Source organism: Rhinoraja longicauda, chromosome 43 (genome assembly GCF_053455715.1).
Source record: "Rhinoraja longicauda isolate Sanriku21f chromosome 43, sRhiLon1.1, whole genome shotgun sequence".
Taxonomy (NCBI): Eukaryota; Metazoa; Chordata; class Chondrichthyes; order Rajiformes; family Arhynchobatidae; genus Rhinoraja; species Rhinoraja longicauda.
The window spans coordinates 1,602,394-1,622,502 of record NC_135995.1 but is presented as its reverse complement, the minus strand read 5'-3'; the positions used below and the strand labels follow the sequence as shown (position 1 = coordinate 1,622,502).

Sequence of the window (20,109 nt, the reverse complement as noted above, 5' to 3'; positions counted from 1 at the left end):
ATCCAAACTAGTCACTTTTTCCTGCATTTGGCCCGTATCCCACTAAAGTTTCCTCTCCACGTACCTGCGCGTGTCTTTTAAGCAGCACGGTGGCGCAGCGGTAAAGCTGCTGCCTCACAGCGCCAGAGACCCGGGTTCGATCCTGACTATGGGTGCTATCTGTACGGAGTTTGTACGTTGTCCCCGTGACCTGCGTGGGTTTTCTCCGGGACCTCCAGTTTCCACCCACACTCCAGGTTTGTAGGTTAATTGGCTTGGTCTAATTATAAATCGTCCCTAGCGTGTGTAGGGTAGTGTTAGTGTGCGGGGATCGCTGGTCAGTGCGGACTTGGTGGTCCGAAGGACCTGTTTCCATGATGTGTCTCTAAACTAAACACAGAACTAGTGTGTCAATGGGTGAGCGATAGTCAGCGTGGACTCGGTGGACCGAAGGGCCTGTTTCCACGCTGTATCGCCAAACTAAACGTAGAACTAGAGGGTGAACGGGAGATCGATGGTCAGCGTGGACTCGGTGGGCCAGTTTCCGCGCTGTATATAATAAGCATAGAACTGGAGTGTGAACGGGTGATCGGTCGGCATGGACTCGGTGGGCTGAAGGGCCTGTTTTCGTGCTGTATCTCTTAACTGAACTAAACTAAACTGAATGTTGCTATTGTACTTGCCTCAACTACTTCCTCCGGCAGCTAGTTCCACAAACCCACACGACCCCTCATCAACCTCTATATGAATAGTCTCTTACTTCCACGTTAGTAATGATCAGCTTAGAGCCCCACGCTGTTCCTCAGACATCTTCCCTAATTCATGTACCGGGCACCTTGTGGAACGTAACCACATGGCAGACCAGTAGCCGTTGATGCCAGTTAAGTTTAGTTTTCTAGTTTAGAGATACATCGTGGAAACAGGCCCTTCAGCCCACCGAGTCCGTGCCGACCAGCGATCGCCCGTTCACACACTAGTTCTGTGTTTAGTTGAGAGATACAGCGTGGAAACAGGCCCATCGGCCCACTGAATCCGTGCCGACCACTGACCAAAGCTATCTTACACACACTTGGGACAATTTTTTTTTTTTACTGAAGCCTAATTAACCTACGACTTTGGAGTGTGGAATGAAACCGGAGATCCCGGAGAAAACCCACGCAGGTCACAGGGAGACCGTGCAAACTCCGTACAGACAGCACCTGTACTCAGGATCGAAGTCGGGTCTTGGCGCTGTGAGGCAGCAACTCTCCCGTTGCGTCACTGTGCGCCATCATGTTACTTGGCAAAGATTAGCGGGAAGTCTAACCATTGGGAAGCTTTAAAAAGCCAACGGAAGGCAACGAGGTTGCTCGTAAGGTCATGTGATAGGAGCAGAATTAGGCCATTCGGCCCATTAAATCATGGCTGATCTGTCACTCCTAACTCCATTCTCTTGCCTTCTCCCCATAAACCCTGATATCCGTACTAATGTTTTTGTATGGCTGTATGGTAATTCAAATTTCATTGTACCTCAATTGGTACATGTGACAATAAATTGACCTTGAAACCTTGACTTGGCCTTCTGTGGCAAAGAATTCCAGATTCGCCACCCTCTGACTAAAGAAATTCCTCCTCATGGCCACAGTTTAAAAATAAGGGGTAGACCATTTAGACCGGAGATGAGGAAAAACTTTTTCAGTCAGAGAGTTGTAAATCTATGGAATTCTCTGCCTCAGAAAGCAGTTCTCAGAACCAGAGGGTGAAGGGGTGACCGTTGGTCGGCATGGACTTGGTGGGCCGAAGGGCCTGTTTTCGCACTGTATCTCTTAACTGAACTAAATGTTGCTATTGTACTTGCCTCAACTACTTCCTCCGGCAGCTTGTTCCACAAACCCACACGACCCCTCATCAACCTCTGTATGAATAGCCTCTTACTTCCACATTAGTAATGATCAGCTTAGAGCCCCACACTGTTCCTCAGACATCTTCCCTAATGCATGTACCAGGCACCTTGTGGAACGTACCCACATGGCAGACCAGTAGCCGTTGATGTCAGTTGACTTTAATTTTCTAGTTTAGAGATACAGCGTGGAAACAGGCCCTTCGGCCCACCGAGTCCATGCCTACCAGTGACCAACGCTTTCCTACACACACTTGGGACAAATTACCCGTACGTCTTGGGAGCGTGGAATGAAACCGGAGATCCCGGAGAAAACCCATGCAGGTCACAGGGAGAACGTACAAACTCCGTACAGACAGCACCTGTAGTCGGGATCGAAGTCGGGTCTCTGGCGTTGTGAGGCACCAACTCTACTGATGCGCCACTGTGCGCCATCATGTTACTTGGCAAAGATTGGAGAAGGCAGGAACGGGGTACTGATTGGGAGTGATCAGCCATGATCGCATTGAATGGCGGTGCTGGCAAGAAGGGCTGAATGGCCTACTCCTGCACCTATTGTCTATTGTCTATTAGCGGGAAGTCTAACCATTGGGAAGCTTTAAAAAGCCAACGGAAGGCAACTAAACATAGCACAAAAAGTAAGGAAATTTGTGTTTGGTAGATTATTTCTTTGTTGTAACAATGCTTCTTGGCAATAAATCTTATACCGTTGGAAAGCCTGTTTATTTCCCTTTTAAATGGTGCCACATTTGTAAGGAACATGCATTTGTGGGATGAGCAGCAGAGCTGAGTATATGGGTTGCGCCCATGAAAAATTTGCCAAATCTTCTCTGACAATGCCAAACAGCTTAATCTGCTGTTGCTATTGACTCTTGTTTTGAGCTTCTGGTACCCCCAGGTGCTGACAAGAATGGGATGCCATCCCACAACAGTGTGTGACCAGGCTGGTGACCAGCATGAGGAGGAGGTGCCAGGCTGTTATGGCTGTGTATGGTTCTTCCACACGCTACTGTGGCTCCTGTTTATTAAATGAATAAATTGTTAAATTGCCAATATGTCTTGTCTGGGGGTACCAGAAGCTCAAAACAAGAGTCAATAGCAACAGCAGAATAAGCTGTTTGGCATTGTCAGAGAAGATTTGGCAAATTTTTCATGGGCGCAACCCATATACTCAGCTCTGCTGCTCATCCCACAAATGCATGTTCCTTACAAATGTGGCACCATTTAAAAGGGAAATAAACAGGCTTTCCAACGGTATAAGATTTATTGCCAAGAAGCATTGTTACAACAAAGAAATAATCTACCAAACACAAATTTCCTTACTTTTTGTGCTATGTTTATATTGCTCATATGTTCATAAGTGATGGGAGCAGAATTAGGCCATTCGGCCCATTAAATCATGGCTGATCTGTCACTCCTAACCCCCTTCTCCTGCCTTCTTCCCAGAACCCCTGACACCCGTACTAATTTATTAGTATGGCTGTATGGTAATTTAAATTTCATTGTACCTCAATTGGTACATGTGACAATAAACTGACCTTGAAACCTTGACTTGGCCTCCACATCCTCTGACTAAAGAAATTCCTCCTCATGTCCTTCATAAAAGAACGTCCTTTAATTCTGAGGCTGTGACCTCTCCCACTATTCGAAATATCCTGTCCCATCCACTCTCTCCAAGCCTTTCACTATTCAGTAAGTTTCAATGATGTTCCCCTCATTCTTCTAAACTCCAGCGAGCACAGGCCCAGTGCCGACAAACGCTCATCATATGCAAACCCACTCATTCCTGGGATCGTTCTTGTAAACCTCCTCTGGATCCTCTCCAGAGCCAGCACATCCTTCCTCAGATACGGGGCTCAAATGCCGGAGATGCAATTGTTTTCCAGATGGTATCTCTGGTCGCTCTGTGGCCTAACATCATGGAGCTGGAGGCCTTGCTCGGGACTAACTTTGAGCCCCACCATGGGGCCGAGGACTTTCCATCAGAGCCTGTGATCCTTTGCCTGGGATCGACGCTCTAACCACGGCCTGCAGACTTCAACATCGAGGAGCTCATAGTCTCGGGTAGAGACCGATGTCGGGAAGCTCCAAGCCGCAGAAGGTTGGACCAGCCCCGACCCAGGGTCAGATCGCCCGGCATGGAGAGCTGAGATCACTACTTCCCCCCCCCCCCCCCCATTGGCCGCCACTCCCGTGACTCGGACTGGTCCCGCCCCCCCCCCCCCCCCTCCTCCGAGCGGCAACCCTCCCCCAACTGCGCACGCAAGGATCCGGCGGCCATCTTACGTAAGTATTAGATCAACGGGCCCCAACTGCGCAGGCACGGACCCGTTGGGTTCCCATTGTGACGTCAAACATGGAGGTAGCCAATCAGGATGTGCCGGACCCCACGTGGGGGGAGGTGGTAGAGCCAATCAAATTTCTGAAAGTTTAAAAAGTGATCTTTTAAAGTTTAAAAGGTGGATAACTTTTAAAATATAGCAACCATTTGAACCGCAGGCCAATGGTGAGTAAGTTGGGCCTAGAATTGTTGCGCTATCGTGTACCATTTTGGCTGTATTTCGGGTACGTACGGACAAACAAACAAGATGAGAGTTTTAATAATACACTAGAGCAAGTGGACCAGTTGGGCCCAAACCTCTCCTGTATTGGTGCAGCACCCTCTCTTTCCCCCCCCACCCTCCCCTCCACACCGCTCCCTCCCTCCCTCCTTCCTCCACCCCTGGCCCCTCCTCCCCTCCCCTCCCACTCCCTCCACCCCCCTCCCTCTTCCTCTTCCCCCTTCTCCTCCCCCTCAACCTCCATCCCCCTCAACCCCCCTTATCCTCCCTCCTCCCCCCCTCCCTCCCTCGGATATAGATTTAAAGTTTAAAATGTGAATAATTTTTAAAATATAGCACCGATTTCACTGAAACTTCTTCTATTTGCACAAAAAGGAACAACGGTGAGTAAGGTGGGCCTAAAATTGTTGCGCTATCGTGTACCGTTTTGGCTGTAGTTCAGGAACAAACAAACAAATAAACGAGTTTTAGTATATAGATAGATAGATAGATTGGTCGCTGGAGTTTTACTGCAATTACTTTCTCTTCCAGACCGGGAGATCGGGACACTGACGGGATCTCTGGGATCGGACGATGATCGGGAGATCGTTCTTCCTCCTGACCCTTCTCCAAGGTACCATCAGCAGCAACTCAGGTGTTTTCTGGCGAGGGGGCTTTTACTGGTCGGTGACTAGCGGAGTTCCGCAAGGTTCGGTGCTGGGACCGCTACGATCGTTTCGCTGAACACCTTCGCTCAGTCCGCCTGGACCAACCCGATCTCCCGGTTGCCAAACACTTTAACTCCCCCTCCTATTCCCACACTGTCCTTTGTCCTGGCCTCCTCCACTGTCAGAGTGAGGCCCAGCGCAAATTGGAGGAACAGCATTTCATATTTCGCTTGGGCAGCTTACAACCCAGTGGTATGAATATTCAGTAGGAAAGAACTGCAGATGCTGGTTTAAATCGAAGGTAGACACAGAATGCTGGAGTAACTCAGTGGGACAGGCAGCATCTCTGGAGAGAAGGAATGGGTGATGTTTCGGGTCGAGACCTTTCTTCAGACTGTAGAAGGGTTTCGACCCGAAATGTCACCCATTCTTCATCACTGTGGGTGGGGGTAGTGAGGAGGGAACTCCGTGCTGTGGGAGGGGCAGTGAGGAGGGACCGCCGTGCTGTGGGAGGGGCAGTGAGGAGGGAGCTCCGTGCTGTGGGAGGGGCGGTGAGGAGGGAGCTCCGTGCTGTGGGAGGGGTGGTGAGGAGGGAGTGCCGTGCTGTGGGAGGGGTGGTGAGGAGGGAGTGCCGTGCTGTGGGAGGGGTGGTGAGGAGGGAGTGCCGTGCTGTGGGAGGGGTGGTGAGGAGGGAGTGCCGGGCTGTGGGAGGGGCGGTGAGGAGGGAGCGCCGTGCTGTGGGAGGGGTGGTGAGGAGGGAGCTCCGTGCTGTGGGAGGGACGGTGAGGAGGGAGCTCCGTGCTGTGGGAGGGGCAGTGAGGAGGGAGCGTGGCGCGGTGGGAGGGGTGGTGAGGAGAGAGTGATACAATGTGGGAGGGGCGGTGAGGAGGGAGAGCTACACTAAATGGAGGGGTGGTGAGGGAGCGCAAGATGTGCACCAGCTTCTCGTTCTCACCGAGCAAACAGCTAACAATCTGAAAGGTCACAACCTGAAACGTCCCCCATTCCTTTTCTCCAGAGATGCTGCCTGCCCCGCTGAGTTGCTCCAACATTTTGTGTCTATAAACAGCTAATAATGGTCTATTTCCTTTATCATCGTTCCTTTTTGCAAAAATTTCATTTATTTGTTCTATATCTCTCCACATCACCGTCTATGTATCCCATTTCCCTTTCCTCTGACTCCAGTCTGAAGAAGGGTCTCGACCCTTGCAGATGATACTAAGATGGGGGGTAGTGTGAATTGTGAGGAAGATGCAATAAGGCTGCAGGGTGACTTGGACAGGTTGTGTGAGTGGGCGTATACATGGCAGATGCAGTTTAATGTAGATAAGTGTGAGGTTATTCACTTTGGAAGTAAGAATAGAAAGGCAGATTATTATCTGAATGGTGTTAAGTTAGGAGGAGGGGGAGTTCAACGAGATCTGGGTGTCCCAGTGCATCAGTCAATGAAAGGAAGCATGCAGGCAGTGAAGAAAGCCAATGGAATGTTGGCCTTCGTAACAAGAGGAGTTGAGTATAGGAGCAAAGAGGTCCTTCTACAGTTGTACCGGGCCCTGGTGAGACCGCACCTGGAGTACTTTGTGCAGTTTTGGTCTCCAAATTTGAGGAAGGATATTCTTGCTATGGAGGGCGTGCAGCGTAGGTTCACTAGGTTAATTCCCAGAATGGCGGGACTGTCGTATGTTGAAAGGCTGGAGCGATTGGGCTTGTATACACTGGAATTTAGAAGGATGAGGGGGGATCTTATTGAAACATATAAGATAATTAGGGGATTGGACACATTAGAGGCAGGAAACATGTTCCCAATGTTGGGGGAGTCCAGAACAAGGGGCCACAGTTTAAGAATAAGGGGTAGGCCATTTAGAACAGAGATGAGGAAGAACTTTTTCAGTCAGAGAGTGGTGAAGGTGTGGAATTCTCTGCCTCAGAAGGCAGTGGAGGCCAGTTCGTTGGATGCTTTCAAGAGAGAGCTGGATAGAGCTCTTAAGGATAGCGGAGTGAGGGGGTATGGGGAGAAGGCAGGAACGGGGTACTGATTGAGAGTGATCAGCCATGATCGCATTGAATGGCGGTGCTGGCTCGAAGGGCTGAATGGCCTACTCCTGCACCTATTGTCTATTGTCTATTGACCCAAAACGTCACCCGTTCCTTCTCTCCAGAGAGGCTGCCTGTCCCACTGAGGTACTCCAGCACTTTGTGTCTATCTTCAGTTTAAACCAGGATCTGCAGTTCCTTCCTGCACGGTACTAAAGATTGTTCCTTCTCTCCTCAGCCGAGGTGTCGGGACAGCTGTGGCCTGCGGACAATCCAGGACATGTGACAGCGCAGAATGGTTTGTGTGCACGGATTCCGTGTCACTACACTTACCCGCCGACTCAATGGAATAAAGATCGGACAGGAATCTGGTATAACAGTGAGCGGCTGAGCAAGGACGCTTCTGTAGCCTTCCACTCCAGGAATCCCAGTCTAGAATCATCAAAGCTTCGCCATCGGACCCGGCTGTCTGGAGATCTGAGAGACAAGGACTGTTCCCTGGTTATAGACAACGTCACACAGGATGACAATGGTCCCTACTTTTTCAGAGTTGAATTCACTGACGGATGGCGTGTCAACTACCTCCCTGTAACACGGCTCAATGTTATTGGTAAGTGCTCTGTATAATCACTCAACATCAGATGCTCAGCAGTGAGTGGGGAATAACATGAACTGTACACGTTCCCTGTTCACACACACACACACACACACCGCAGCATCAGGAGCCTCGGCTCATTTCTGACCATTACGATACCTCCAGTTTTTGCGCTATTATTAGGTTTGCATTGCCCATATACACTGATGAGCCAAAACATTATGACCACCTGCCTAATATGCTGTTGGCCCTCCGTGTGCCGCCAAAACAGCGCCGACCCGCCGAGGCATGGGGTCTACAAGCCCCCTGAAGGAGTCCTGTGGTATCTGGCACCAAAACATTAGCAGCAGATCCTTCAAATCCTGTAAGATGCGAGGTGGAGCCGCCGTGGATCGGAGTTGTCGATCCGGCACATCCCACAGATGCTCAATCGGATTGAGATCTGGAGAATTTGGAGGCCAGGGCAACACCGTGAACACTTCATCATGTTCCTCAAACCATTCCCGAACAATGTGTGCAGTTTTGCTGGGCGCATTATCCTGCTGAAAGATGCCACTGCCATCAGGGAATACCATTGCCATGAAGCGGTGTACCTGGTCTGCAATGATGTGTAGGTAGGTGACACGTGTCAAAATGACGTCCACCATGAATGGCTGGACCCAGGGTTTCCCAGCAGAACATTGCCCAGAGCATCACACTCCCTTCACCGGCTTGTCGTCTTCCCACAGTGCATCAGGATGCCATCACTGCCCTCGCGCATCGATGAGCTTTGGGCGCCCAACACCCTGTTGCCGGTTTGTGGTTTGTCCCTCCTCGGACCACTGTAGGTCGGTACTCACCACTACTGACCGGGAGCACCCCACAAGCCTGGCTGTTTCGCAGATGCTCTGACCCAGTCGTCCGGCCATAACAATTTGGCCCTTGTCAAAGTCACTCGGGTCTTTACTCCTGCCCATTTCTCCTGCATCCAACACGTCAACTTCAAGAACTGACTGTTCACTTGCTGCCTAATATATCCCACCCCTTGACAGGTGCCATTGTAACAAGATAATCAATGTTATTCACTTCACCTGACAGTGGTCATAATGTTTTGGCTGATCGGTGTACATTGCTAACAGTGATTTTATCTACACTTCTCGTTGCCTCGGTAAAGCAGCCAATATAAACAAGTACCACTCACAACCCGGTCATTCTCTCTTCTCCCTACTCCCATCGGGCATCAGATACAAAAGCTGAAAGCACATCACACCAGATTCAGAAAAAGCTCCTTCCCTGCTGTTATCACACACTTGGTTGCACCTCTTATAAGCCAGGGACAAAAGACCTACCTTCCAATCTACTTCATTGCAGTCCTTGCACTTTTTTCATCTGCACTTTCTCTGTTGCTGTGGCATTATATTCGGTGCCCTCTTTATTTTCTCTTCTGCACATCTTGTTTTCCTCATGAATGGTTTAATCTGCTTGCGTAGCACAAAACATAGCTTTTCACTGTATCTTAGTACACATAACAATAAAAACCAGTACTAATACTAAATGTGCATTCCTCTGGCCTTTGCAGGTTTTTCTAGCTTCTTTGTAAACTCATCTCCACCCTTGACGAAGTTATATACAGCATGGAAACAGGCCCTTCTGCCCATCTACTCCATACCAACCATGTTGGCATTCTGGACTAGTCCCAATGCCCATATTTGGCCCCCACCCTCTGAACCCTTCCTGTCCATATGCATTCCCTACAGTAGCAAGGACCTTATTTCCCCACGTTTCTCTTAGGAACGTTATTAGCCATTGGATTTATCAGTGACTGTCTTATCCTAAGGTAGACACAAAAAGGTGGAGTAACTCAGAGGGTCAGGCAGCATCACTGGAGAATGTGGACAGGTACAAGGTGTTGGTGTAACTAAGCTGGTCAGGCAGCATCTTTGGAGAATGTGGACAGGTACAAACTGCTGGAGTAAGTCAGCGGGTCAGGCAGTATCTCTGGAGAAAAGGAATAGGTGACATTTTGGGTCGAGACCCTTCAGATTGAGAGTCAGGGGAGAGAAGGAAACGAGAGGTATAGACAGTGAAGTAGAGAGATATAGAACAAATGGATGAAAGATGCGCAAATAAATAACGGTGATAAAGGGAACAGGCCATTGTTTGCTGTTTATTGTTGGAAGGAACTGCAGATGCTGGTTTAAAGATCAATACAAAATGCTGGAGTAACTCAGCGGGACAGGCAGCATCACTGGATAGAAGGAATGGGTGACGTTTCGGATCGAGACCCTTCAAACTGAAGTCAGGGGTGAGGGAAATACATAGATAAGGAAGTGTGAGGTGAAAACAGGACAAAGGATGGAGATTGAGGAAAATGTACAACAGATCATTGTTAGCGGGGAGAAGGTAAAAACAGAGCAAGCAGAGATAAAATGTAGTCGGAGATAGGCTCCTCGAAGAACTGGGAAGGGGGAGGGATGGAGTGAGAGAGAATACAAGGGTTACTTGAAGTCAAAGAGGTCAATGTTCATACCACTGGGCTGTGAGCTGCCCAAGTGAAATATGAGGTGCTGTTCCTCCAATTTGCGTTTGGCCTCACTCTGACAATGGAGGAGGCCCAGGACAGAAAGGTCAGTATGAGAAGGGGAAATAGTGTTTAACAACCGGGAGATCAGGTAGGTTCAGGCGGACTGAGGGAAGGTGTTCAGCGAAATGATTGGTCAGTCTATGTTTGGTCTCCTTACAGCCCTCAGTGGAGAATCCTGCCCCCATCTACCTGATCACAGGCCATCATGACATTACTGATCCCTGGCCTTTTCAACTTCCCCTGACCATTGTTCCTCCCTGTTCATGGATCATCCTTGTGAATGTCCATTTACTTGTGGGACTGGGATAGGGGTGCCATCTATAGCACTCCCAAATACGAGACAAGGAGACGTCACCGCCCCGCGCCGCACGTGACCTCACTCAGCCAGTGGCCATGTGCTCACGCTCAACCAATGGCGGCCGCCCGGGGCGGGAGGCGGGTTGCTACGCAACCTCCATTAGAGGGTGCCTGGGCCTCCGGGCCTACACTGTCCGGGCCTGCACTGTCCAGGCCTGCACTCTCCGGGCCTGCACTGTCCGGGCCTACACTGTCCGGGCCTACACTGTTCCTCGAGCCTAATACGGGACAAGGGCAGTCTTGTATGGGAAAAGCCAATTTAGCCCAAAATACGGGATGTCCCGGCTAATATGGGACAGTTGGCAACCCAAGACTGGGATTTCGATGTGAACCGATGCATCTAATGATATTTACCTAAAAGTATCCGTTTCTCTGTGTTAGCTTTCACAGATAAACCCACGATATTCCCTGCTAAAATGGTGGCAGGTCAGCCTGTGAACGTGACCAGTTCCTTCAACATCGCGTGTAATGGAACGACACCCAACTTAACCTGGGTCACCCCTGCTGATATACCATCGTCAGCCTCACACAGCAAAACTCAGCGGGATGACACGCTGACATATACTTCTGTTCTGTCCCTGACCCCAGCGCCCAAACATCACGGGCAAGACCTCACCTGCAAAGTCAGTTACCCAACTGTCTCATCCGAGCAGAAACTCACACTGACTGTGCAATGTAAGTATGGAGATCGTTTATTGTGCAGGAACAGCAATCATCTATTCGCAGTGCTGGTACATAAGGTCATAGATGATAGGAGCAGAATTAGACCATACGGCCCATCAAGTAATTTGTGGGTGGCATGGTGGCACAGCAGTAGAGTTGCTGCTACTTACAGCGAATGCAGCGTCAGGGACCCAGGTTCGATCCCGACTGCGGGTGCTGTCTGTACGGAGTTTGTACGTTCTACCTGCGACCTGCGACCTGCTTGGGTTTTCTCCGAGATCTTCGGTTTCCTCCCACACTCGAAAGACGTGAAGGTTTGTAGGTTAATTGGCTTGGTAAATGTAAAAATTGTCCCTAGTTTGTGTAGGATAGTGGATAGGATATTGTGTAGGATATGCGGGGATCGCTGGTCGGCGCGGACTCAGTGGGCTGAAGGGCCTGTTTCCGCGCTGTATCTCGAAACTAAACAAAGAACTAGTGTGTGAACGGGTGAGCGATGGTCAGCGTGGACATGGTGGGCCGAAGAGCCCGTTTCCGCGCTGTATCTCAAGTCTGAAGTCTTTCATAATCCAAGGATCATTGAAAGTGCCGCAAAACTGGTTGCTAAATTTTATCTTTTTGCAGATGCCCCCCATAATCTCTCCATCACTTCCCCCAACAACATGAACAGTTCCTGGGTCAGTGTGAAGGAAGGAAACTCTGCAGCGATCCTCTGCTCCGTCCAGAGTTTACCAGCATCTAACCTGACGTGGCGACATCTCGGTGCCACGCTGAACACAACACGTTCCAGCAACGAGCTGTGGATGGAGTTCCCTCAGCTGGCACTGCGGGACGCTGGGGTCCATCAGTGTGTGGCACAGAATGAACACGGGACAAGAGAGAGGGATGTGACCCTCACTGTAGAATGTGAGTACACACACACTGACACAACTCTATAACGACAGATGGATTATTGGGCCATCACAGATGATGGAGTTCCACACACACACGCACACGCACACACACTCTCCCTCTCTCACACACGCACACACACACACTCTCCCTCTCTCACACACGCACACACACACACACACACTCCCTCTCTCACACACGCACACACACACACACACACACACACTCACTCTCTCACACACTCACACACACACACACACACACTCACTCTCTCTCACACACACACACACACACTCCCTCTCTCTAAACTCTAAGCAGAGTATTACCTGAATGGTGGCCAATTAGGAAAAGGGGAGATGCAACGTGACCTGGGTGTCATGGTGCATCAGTCATTGAAAGCAAGCATGCAGGTGCAGCAGGCAGTGAAGAAAGCGAATGGTATGTTGGCATTCATAGCAAGAGGATTTGAGTATAGGAGCAGGGAGGTACTGCTGCAGTTGTACAGGGCCTTGGTGAGACCGCACCTGGAGTATTGTGTACAGTTTTGGTCTCCTAATCTGAGGAAAGACATTCTAGCCTTGGAGGGCGTACAGAGAAGGTTCACCAGATTCATCCCTGGAATGGCAGGACTTTCATATGAAGAAAGACTGGATAGACTAGGCTTATACTCGCTGGAATTTAGAAGACTGAGGGGGGATCTTATTGAAACATATAAAATTCTTAAGGGGTTGGAGAGGCTAGATGTGGGAAGATTGTTCCCGATGTTGGGGAAGTTCAGAACCAGGGATCACAGCTTAAGGATAAGGGGGAAGTCTTTTAGGACCGAGATGTGAACGGTTTTTTTCACACAGAGAGTGGTGAATCTGTGGAATTCTCTGCCACAGAAGGTAGTTGAGGCCAGTTCATTAGCTATATTTAAGAGGGATTTAGATGGCCCTTGTGGCTAAAGGGATCAGGGGGTATGGAGAGAAGGCAGGTACAGGCTACTGAGTTGGATGATCAGCCATGATCATATTGAATGGCGGTGCGTACAGGCTCGAAGGGCCGAATGGCCTACTCCTGCACCTATTTTCTATGTTTCTCACACACACACACACACACACACACTCTCTCTCCCCCTCTCTCTCTCTAACACACACACACACACCCACACTATCCTCTCTCACACACACACACTCACCCTCTCACTCACTCTCTCACACACACTCTCCCTTTCTCTCACACACTCACTCTCTCTGTCACATACACACTCACTCTCACTCACACACTCTCACACTCACTCTCTCCCCCTCTCTCACATAGACACACACACACTCTCACACTCACTCGCTCTCCCCCTCTCACACACACACACTCATTCCCACACACTCTCACACACTCACTCCCTCTCCCTCTCTCTCACACATTGCCTCACTCACTCTCTCTCACACACACACACTCACTCTCCCTCTCACACTCACTCAAACACACACCCTCTCTCTCACACACACACTCTCTCACTCACACACACTCACTCACACACACTCGCTCACACACACTCACTCACACACCTACACTCTCACACACCTACACTCTCACACACACTCTGACACACACTCTCACACACACACTCTCACACACACTCACTCACACACATACACCCTCTCTCTCACGCTCACTCACATACACACTCACTCTCCCTCTCTCTCACACACACACATTCTTAGTTTATAGATACACATCGCGGAAACAGGCCCTTCCACCCACCGAGTCCGCGCCAACCAGCGATCCCCGCACACTAACACCATCCCACACACGCTAGGGATAATTTTTACATTTACCAAGCCAATTAACCTACAAACGTGTACATCTTTGGAGTGTGAGAGGAAACTGAAGATCTCAGAGAAAACCCACGTAGGTTACGGGGAGAACGTACAGACAGCACCCGTGGTCAGGATCGAACCTGGGTCTCCGGCGCTGCAAGCACTGTAAGGCAGCAACTCTACCGCTGCACCACCGTGCAGCCCCATGTTACCTGTCCAAATGGTTCTGAAATGTTGCGGTAGTCCCAGCCTCAACTACCTCCTCCGGCAGCTCATTCCGTACACCCACCACCCTCTGCGTGAAAAAAGTTACCCTTCAGGTTCCTATTAAATCTTCTCTTCCGCTCTCATCTTAAACCTATGTCCTCCGGTCCTTGATTCACCTACTCTGGGCAAGAGGCTCTGTGCGTCTACCCGATCCATTCCTTTCATGATTTTGTACACCTCTATAAGATCTCCCCTCATCCTCCTGCGCTCCAGGGAATAGAATCCGAGCCTGTTCAACCTCTCCCTATTGTCTGAAGAAGGGTCTCGACCCGAAATGTCACCATTCCTTCTCTTCAGAGATGCTGCCTGTCCCGCTAAGTTACTCCAGCTTTTTGTGTCTACACGATTACAATAGTGCCGTCCACAGTATACGCATACAAGATAAGGGAATAACGTTGAGTGCAAGAAAAAGCCAGTAAAGTCCGATCAAAGATAGTAAAATAGTAGTTCAGGACTGCTCTCTGGTTGTGGTAGGATCATTCAGTTGCCTGTTAACAGCTGGGAAAGAAACTGTCCCTGAATCTGGAGGTGTGCGTTTTCAAACTTCTGTACCTCTTGCCAGAGGGGAGAGGGGAGAAGAGGGAGTGACCGGGGGTGAGACTGGTCCTTGATTATGCAGCTGGCCTTGCCAAGGCAGCGTGAGGTGTAGATGGAGTCAACCGGCCAACATGCCCCATCTACACTAGTCCCATCTGCCCGCGTTTAGCCCATATCCCTCCAAACCTGCCCTATCCATGTACCTGTCCAAATGTTCCTTAAACGTTGGGATAGTCCCAGACTCAACCACCTCCTCCGGCAGCTCGTTCCATACACCCACCACCCTCTGTGTGGAAAAAAGTAACCCAACAGGTTCCATTAAATCTTTTCACCTTCAGCCTCTGTCCTCTGGTCCTCGATTCCCCTACTCTGGGCAAGAATCTCTGTACGTCTACCCGATCAATTCCCCCCATGATTTTGTACAGCTCTGTAAGATCACCCCTCATCCTCCTGCACTCCAAGGAATAGAATCCCAGCCTGCCCAGAAAGACTGGGCTTGTATTCACTGGAGTTTAGAAGGATGAGAGGGGATCTTATAGAGACGTATAAAATTATGAAAGGACTGGACAAGCTAGATGCAAGAAAAATGTTCCCAATGTTGGGGTCCAGAACCAGGGGCCACACACACAGTCTAAGAATAAAAGGGAGGTCATTTAAAACTGAGGTGAGAAGAAACTTTTTCACCCAGAGAGTTGTGAATTTGTGGAATTCTCTGCCACAGAGGGCAGTGGAGGCCAAATCACTGGATGGATTTAAGAGAGAGTTGGATAGAGCTCTAGGGGCTAGTGGAATCAAGGGATATGGGGAGAAGGCAGGCACAGGTTACTGATTGTGGATGATCAGATGTGATCACAATGAATGGCGGTGCTGGCTCGAAGGGCCAAATGGCCTCCTGCACCTATTTTCTATGTTTCTATGCCCCAACCTCTCCCTGTAGCTCAGGCTTTCAATCCTGAAAGACAAGGGAAGGTGACGTTTCAGGTGAGGGACGTCTTTTATTTACTGTCGTCCTCATGATTATCATTGCCTGTATAGCTCGTTATCACCTACCCCAGAGCCAACAATGGACCATTGTGCGCTCCACATTTTACCTGATCAACGTTGCTTTCGCATATCTTTCATTCATTTGTGCCGTCTATATCTCTCGTTTCCCAGTCCCCGGCTCTCAGTTTGAAGAAGGGTCTCGACCCGAAACGCCATCTATTCCTTTTCTCCGGAGACCCTGACTGACCCGCTGGGTTACTCCAGCACTTTGTACCTGTCCACGTTCTCCAGAGACGCTGACTGACCCGCTGAGATACTCCAGCACTTTGTACCTGTCCACGTTCTCCAGAGACGCTGACTGACCCGCTGAGTTACTCCAGCACTTTGTACCTGTCCACGTTCTCCAGAGACGCTGACTGACCCGCTGAGTTACTCCAGCACTTTGTACCTGTCCACGTTCTCCAGAGATGCTGACTGATCCGCTGAGTTACTCCAGCACTTTGTACCTGTCCACATTCTCCAGAGACGCTGACTAACCCGCTGAGTTACTCCAGCACTTTGTACCTGTCCACGTTCTCCAGAGACGCTGACTGACCCGTTGAGTTACTGCAGCACTTTGTACTCAGCCCATCTGGCCAATCGATCAAGATCCTGCTGCAATCTTTCACAAGATTGCAGTTCTGCCACATCCTGCTCCCTCTCTGTGATGCCTCCTGCTCTCCGATCTGACATTCATTGTTCTTTATCTCTCTACACCATCGTCTTTATCTCTCGTTTACCTTCTCCCTCACCAGTCTAAAGAAGGGCCTCGACCCGAAACGTCCTCTGGTCCTCGATTCCCCTACTCTGGACAAGAGTTTAATACAGAGAAATGTGAGGTGTTGCATTTTGGGACGTCTAACAAGAGCAGGACTTACACAGTGAATGTTAGGCCTCTGGGGAGCGTTGTGGAGCAGAGGGATCTAGGAGTGCAGGTGCATGGTTCCTTGAAGGTTGAGTTGCAGGTAGATAAGGTGGTCACAGAGGCTTTTGTCACATTGGCCTCCATCAGTCAGAGTATCGAGTAGAGAAGTTGGCAGATCATGTTGCAGTTGTATAACACGTTGGTGAGATCGCATTTAGAATATTGTGTAAAGTTCTGGGCACCATGTTGTAGGAAAGATATTGTCAAGCTTGAAAGGGTTCAGAGAATATTTACGAGGATGTTGCCAGGACTAGAAGGTGTGAGCTATAGGGAGTGGTTGAGTTGGCTGGGTCTCTATTCCTTGGAGCGCAGGAGGATGAGGGGGGATCTTTTTTTTATTTTTTTAAAACAATATTTTATTTAAGTTTTAACAGAACCCATACGTTATACATTATACATTTCATAGTAAACAATAGTAAACAATAGTCACTAACCTATAACTTCGATTATACACGTATTGTTCTGTACAACTCCGCATTTCTGCATGCCATCTTTCGAATCTTATTTCATTTTGTTCTTTCCATGTAACCACAACACATTTTTTGGCTACTGCTAATGATATTTTGAGAAATCTTTCCTGATGTTTATCGAGACTTAGCTTTGGTGTTATTCCTTTTGTATCTCCTAGCAAAAACAACCTTGGATCCATTGGTATAATCTTATTCATCAATTGCTCTAAAAACTTTTTTAGGTCTTGCCAAAAAGGAGTTACCTTCTGACATGCCCAAGTAGAGTGTATAAAAGTGCCCACGTCTTGGTTGCATCTAAAACACCTTTCAGTTGAATTTAGTTTAAATTTATTTAATTTTTCCGGGGTTAAATATAGTTGCTGCAAAAAATTATACTGTACTAAGCTGTATCTCACATTAATAGTATTTTTCATAATATCTAGACACAGTCTTTCCCAACTTGGTTCGTCAATAATAATATTAAGATCTGTTTGCCATCTTTGTCTTGCTTTATTAATTCCTATCTTTGGACTAGCTATCTGTAGTAGTTTATACATTGATGATATAAATTTATTAATTCCCTTACCCTGAATCAAGGATTCGATTCCTTTAATCTGAAATAGAGACATTGAATTTCCTAACTTTTCCCTTAAAAAAGATTGTAATTGATAATAGAAGAAAATACTATTCCCTGGAATTTGATATTTATTTCTCAATTGAGAAAATGTCAAAAAGATATTCCCTTCATAGCAATCTCCTATATTTTTAATACCCTTCTGTTCCCAGAGTTGTAGTATTTGATTATTCCAAGCAAACGGCAATAATCCATTTTTTACTAATGGAGTTTTAGCTGTTAAAAAAAATCTTTTATCCTTAACTTTAACTGTTTTCAACCATGTATTAATTAAATGTTTTAGCAAGGGTGACTCTTTATCCTTAACTAATATCTTCGCTTCCCATTTATATATAAATTCTTCTGGACAAGACTCTTTTATTTTATCCATTTCAATTTTAACCCATGCTGTTTTTCCACCCTCTTGATAAAAGGATGAAATAAAACTCATTTGCGCTGCCAGGTAGTAATTTTTAAAATTTGGTAATTGCAATCCCCCTAATTCAAATTTCCATGTTAATTTTTCCAGAGACACTCTTGGCATTTTACCTTTCCAAAGAAAATTCCTCACAGTTTTGTTCAATTCTTGGAAAAATTTATTTGGCAAAGGTATAGGCAGTGTTGAAAATAAATACTGTATCCTCGGAAAAATATTCATCTTAATACAGTTAACTCTCCCTATCAATGTAATTGGAAGATTCATCCATTTCTTCAGGTCCTCATCTATTTTTTTTATTAGTGGTTTATAATTTAATTTATACAAATTATTTAACTTATTATCTACTTTAACTCCTAAAAACTTAATGCCTTCTTTTTGCCATTTAAACTGACTTTCTCTTTTACATTGATCATAATTGCCTTCAACAAGAGGCATTATTTCAGTTTTATCTTTATTAATTTTATATCCTGATATTTTCCCATATTCTTCCAGTCTAGAATATAGTTTTCTTAAGGATTCCAATGGTCTAGTAAGACAAATTAAGACATCATCTGCAAATAAAGTAATCTTGTAATCTTCCTGGTTAACTTTAAATCCTTTAATATCTAAATCTGATCTTATTAGCTCTGCCAGAGGTTCAATGGCCAATACAAATAAAGCCGGTGACAAGGGACATCCCTGTCTACTAGATCTTTCCAAATTAAATGATTGAGAAGATTGGCCATTTGTCACCACTTTGGCTTTAGGTTGTTTATAAAGAGCTTTTACCCAGTTAATAAAACTGTTTCCTAATCGGTACTTCTCTAATACTTTAAATTAAAAATCCCATTCTAACCTGTCAAACGCCTTTTCAGCATCTAAAGCAACAGCTACGCTCAATTCCTTTCTTTTCTGTGCTAAATGTAAAATACTTATAAATCTTGCTACATTATCAGATATTTTCCTTTTTTTGACAAATCCAGTTTGGTCCTCTTTAACCAGCTTCGGTAAATATTCTGCCAATCTCCTTGCTAAAAGTTTAGCAACTATTTTATAATCTACATTCAACAATGATATTGGTCTATAAGAAGATGCATTTAAAGGGTCTTTCCCTTTTTTTTAAATTACAGTTATAATTGCCAATGAGAAGGAGTCTGGTAATGTAGATGTTTTCTCCGCTTGATGTATCACTTCCATAAATAGTGGTAACAACAACTCTTTAAATTTTTTATAGAACTCAGGCGGAAAACCATCTTCCCCTGGAGATTTATTACTTGGTAAAGAATATAGTACTTCCTCCACCTCTCTCAAAGTAAAGGAGGCATTTAGTCCCATCTGCTCCTCATTAGAGATTGTTGGTAATCGTATCTTGGATAAAAATTATTTATCTTAATTTCATCCTTTTCAGATTCAGAATGGTAGAGATTAGTGTAGAATTGCTTAAATACCTCATTGATTTCTCTAGGTTTATAAGTAATAATGTTCTGATCTGTTCTGATTGAATTTATTGTTCTTGATATTTGTTCTTCTTTCAGTTGCCATGCCAATACCTTGTGGGCTCTTTCTCCTAATTCATAATATCTTTGGTTAGTTCGTAACATTAGTTTTTCAGTTCTGTGAGTATGTAATGTATTGTATTGAAATTTTTTATTTGCAAGTTGTGTTTTTTTTGTATCTGAAGAAGTTTTCTGTAAGTCTTTTTCTAATACAGTGATTTCTTTTTCTAATTTTTCAGATTCCTTCCTATAGTCTTTCTTTATCTTAGATGAGTAGCTTATAATTTGGCCTCTCAAATAAGCCTTCATTGCATCCCATACAATAAATTTATCATCCACTGAATTTAAATTTGTCTCCACATATAATTCAATTTGTCCTCGAATAAAATCACAAAAGTCTTGCCTTTTCA

General features: G+C 46.9%; 1 protein-coding gene across 2 annotated transcripts in view; it reads left to right on the top strand.

Annotated features, from left to right (window-relative positions):
* The window catches only part of LOC144612169 (sialic acid-binding Ig-like lectin 8), a 44,804-nt gene that overhangs the window by 10,296 nt on the left and 14,399 nt on the right, over window positions 1–20,109 (top strand). For both annotated transcript variants that reach the window (XM_078431734.1, XM_078431733.1), the window contains exons 3-6: window positions 4,951–5,032; window positions 7,339–7,710; window positions 10,997–11,290; window positions 11,903–12,184. In XM_078431734.1, coding sequence (XP_078287860.1) covers window positions 4,993–5,032; window positions 7,339–7,710; window positions 10,997–11,290; window positions 11,903–12,184 — 988 coding nt within the window. In that variant the 5' untranslated portion in view covers window positions 4,951–4,992. The remainder of the gene's footprint in view (window positions 1–4,950; window positions 5,033–7,338; window positions 7,711–10,996; window positions 11,291–11,902; window positions 12,185–20,109) is intronic.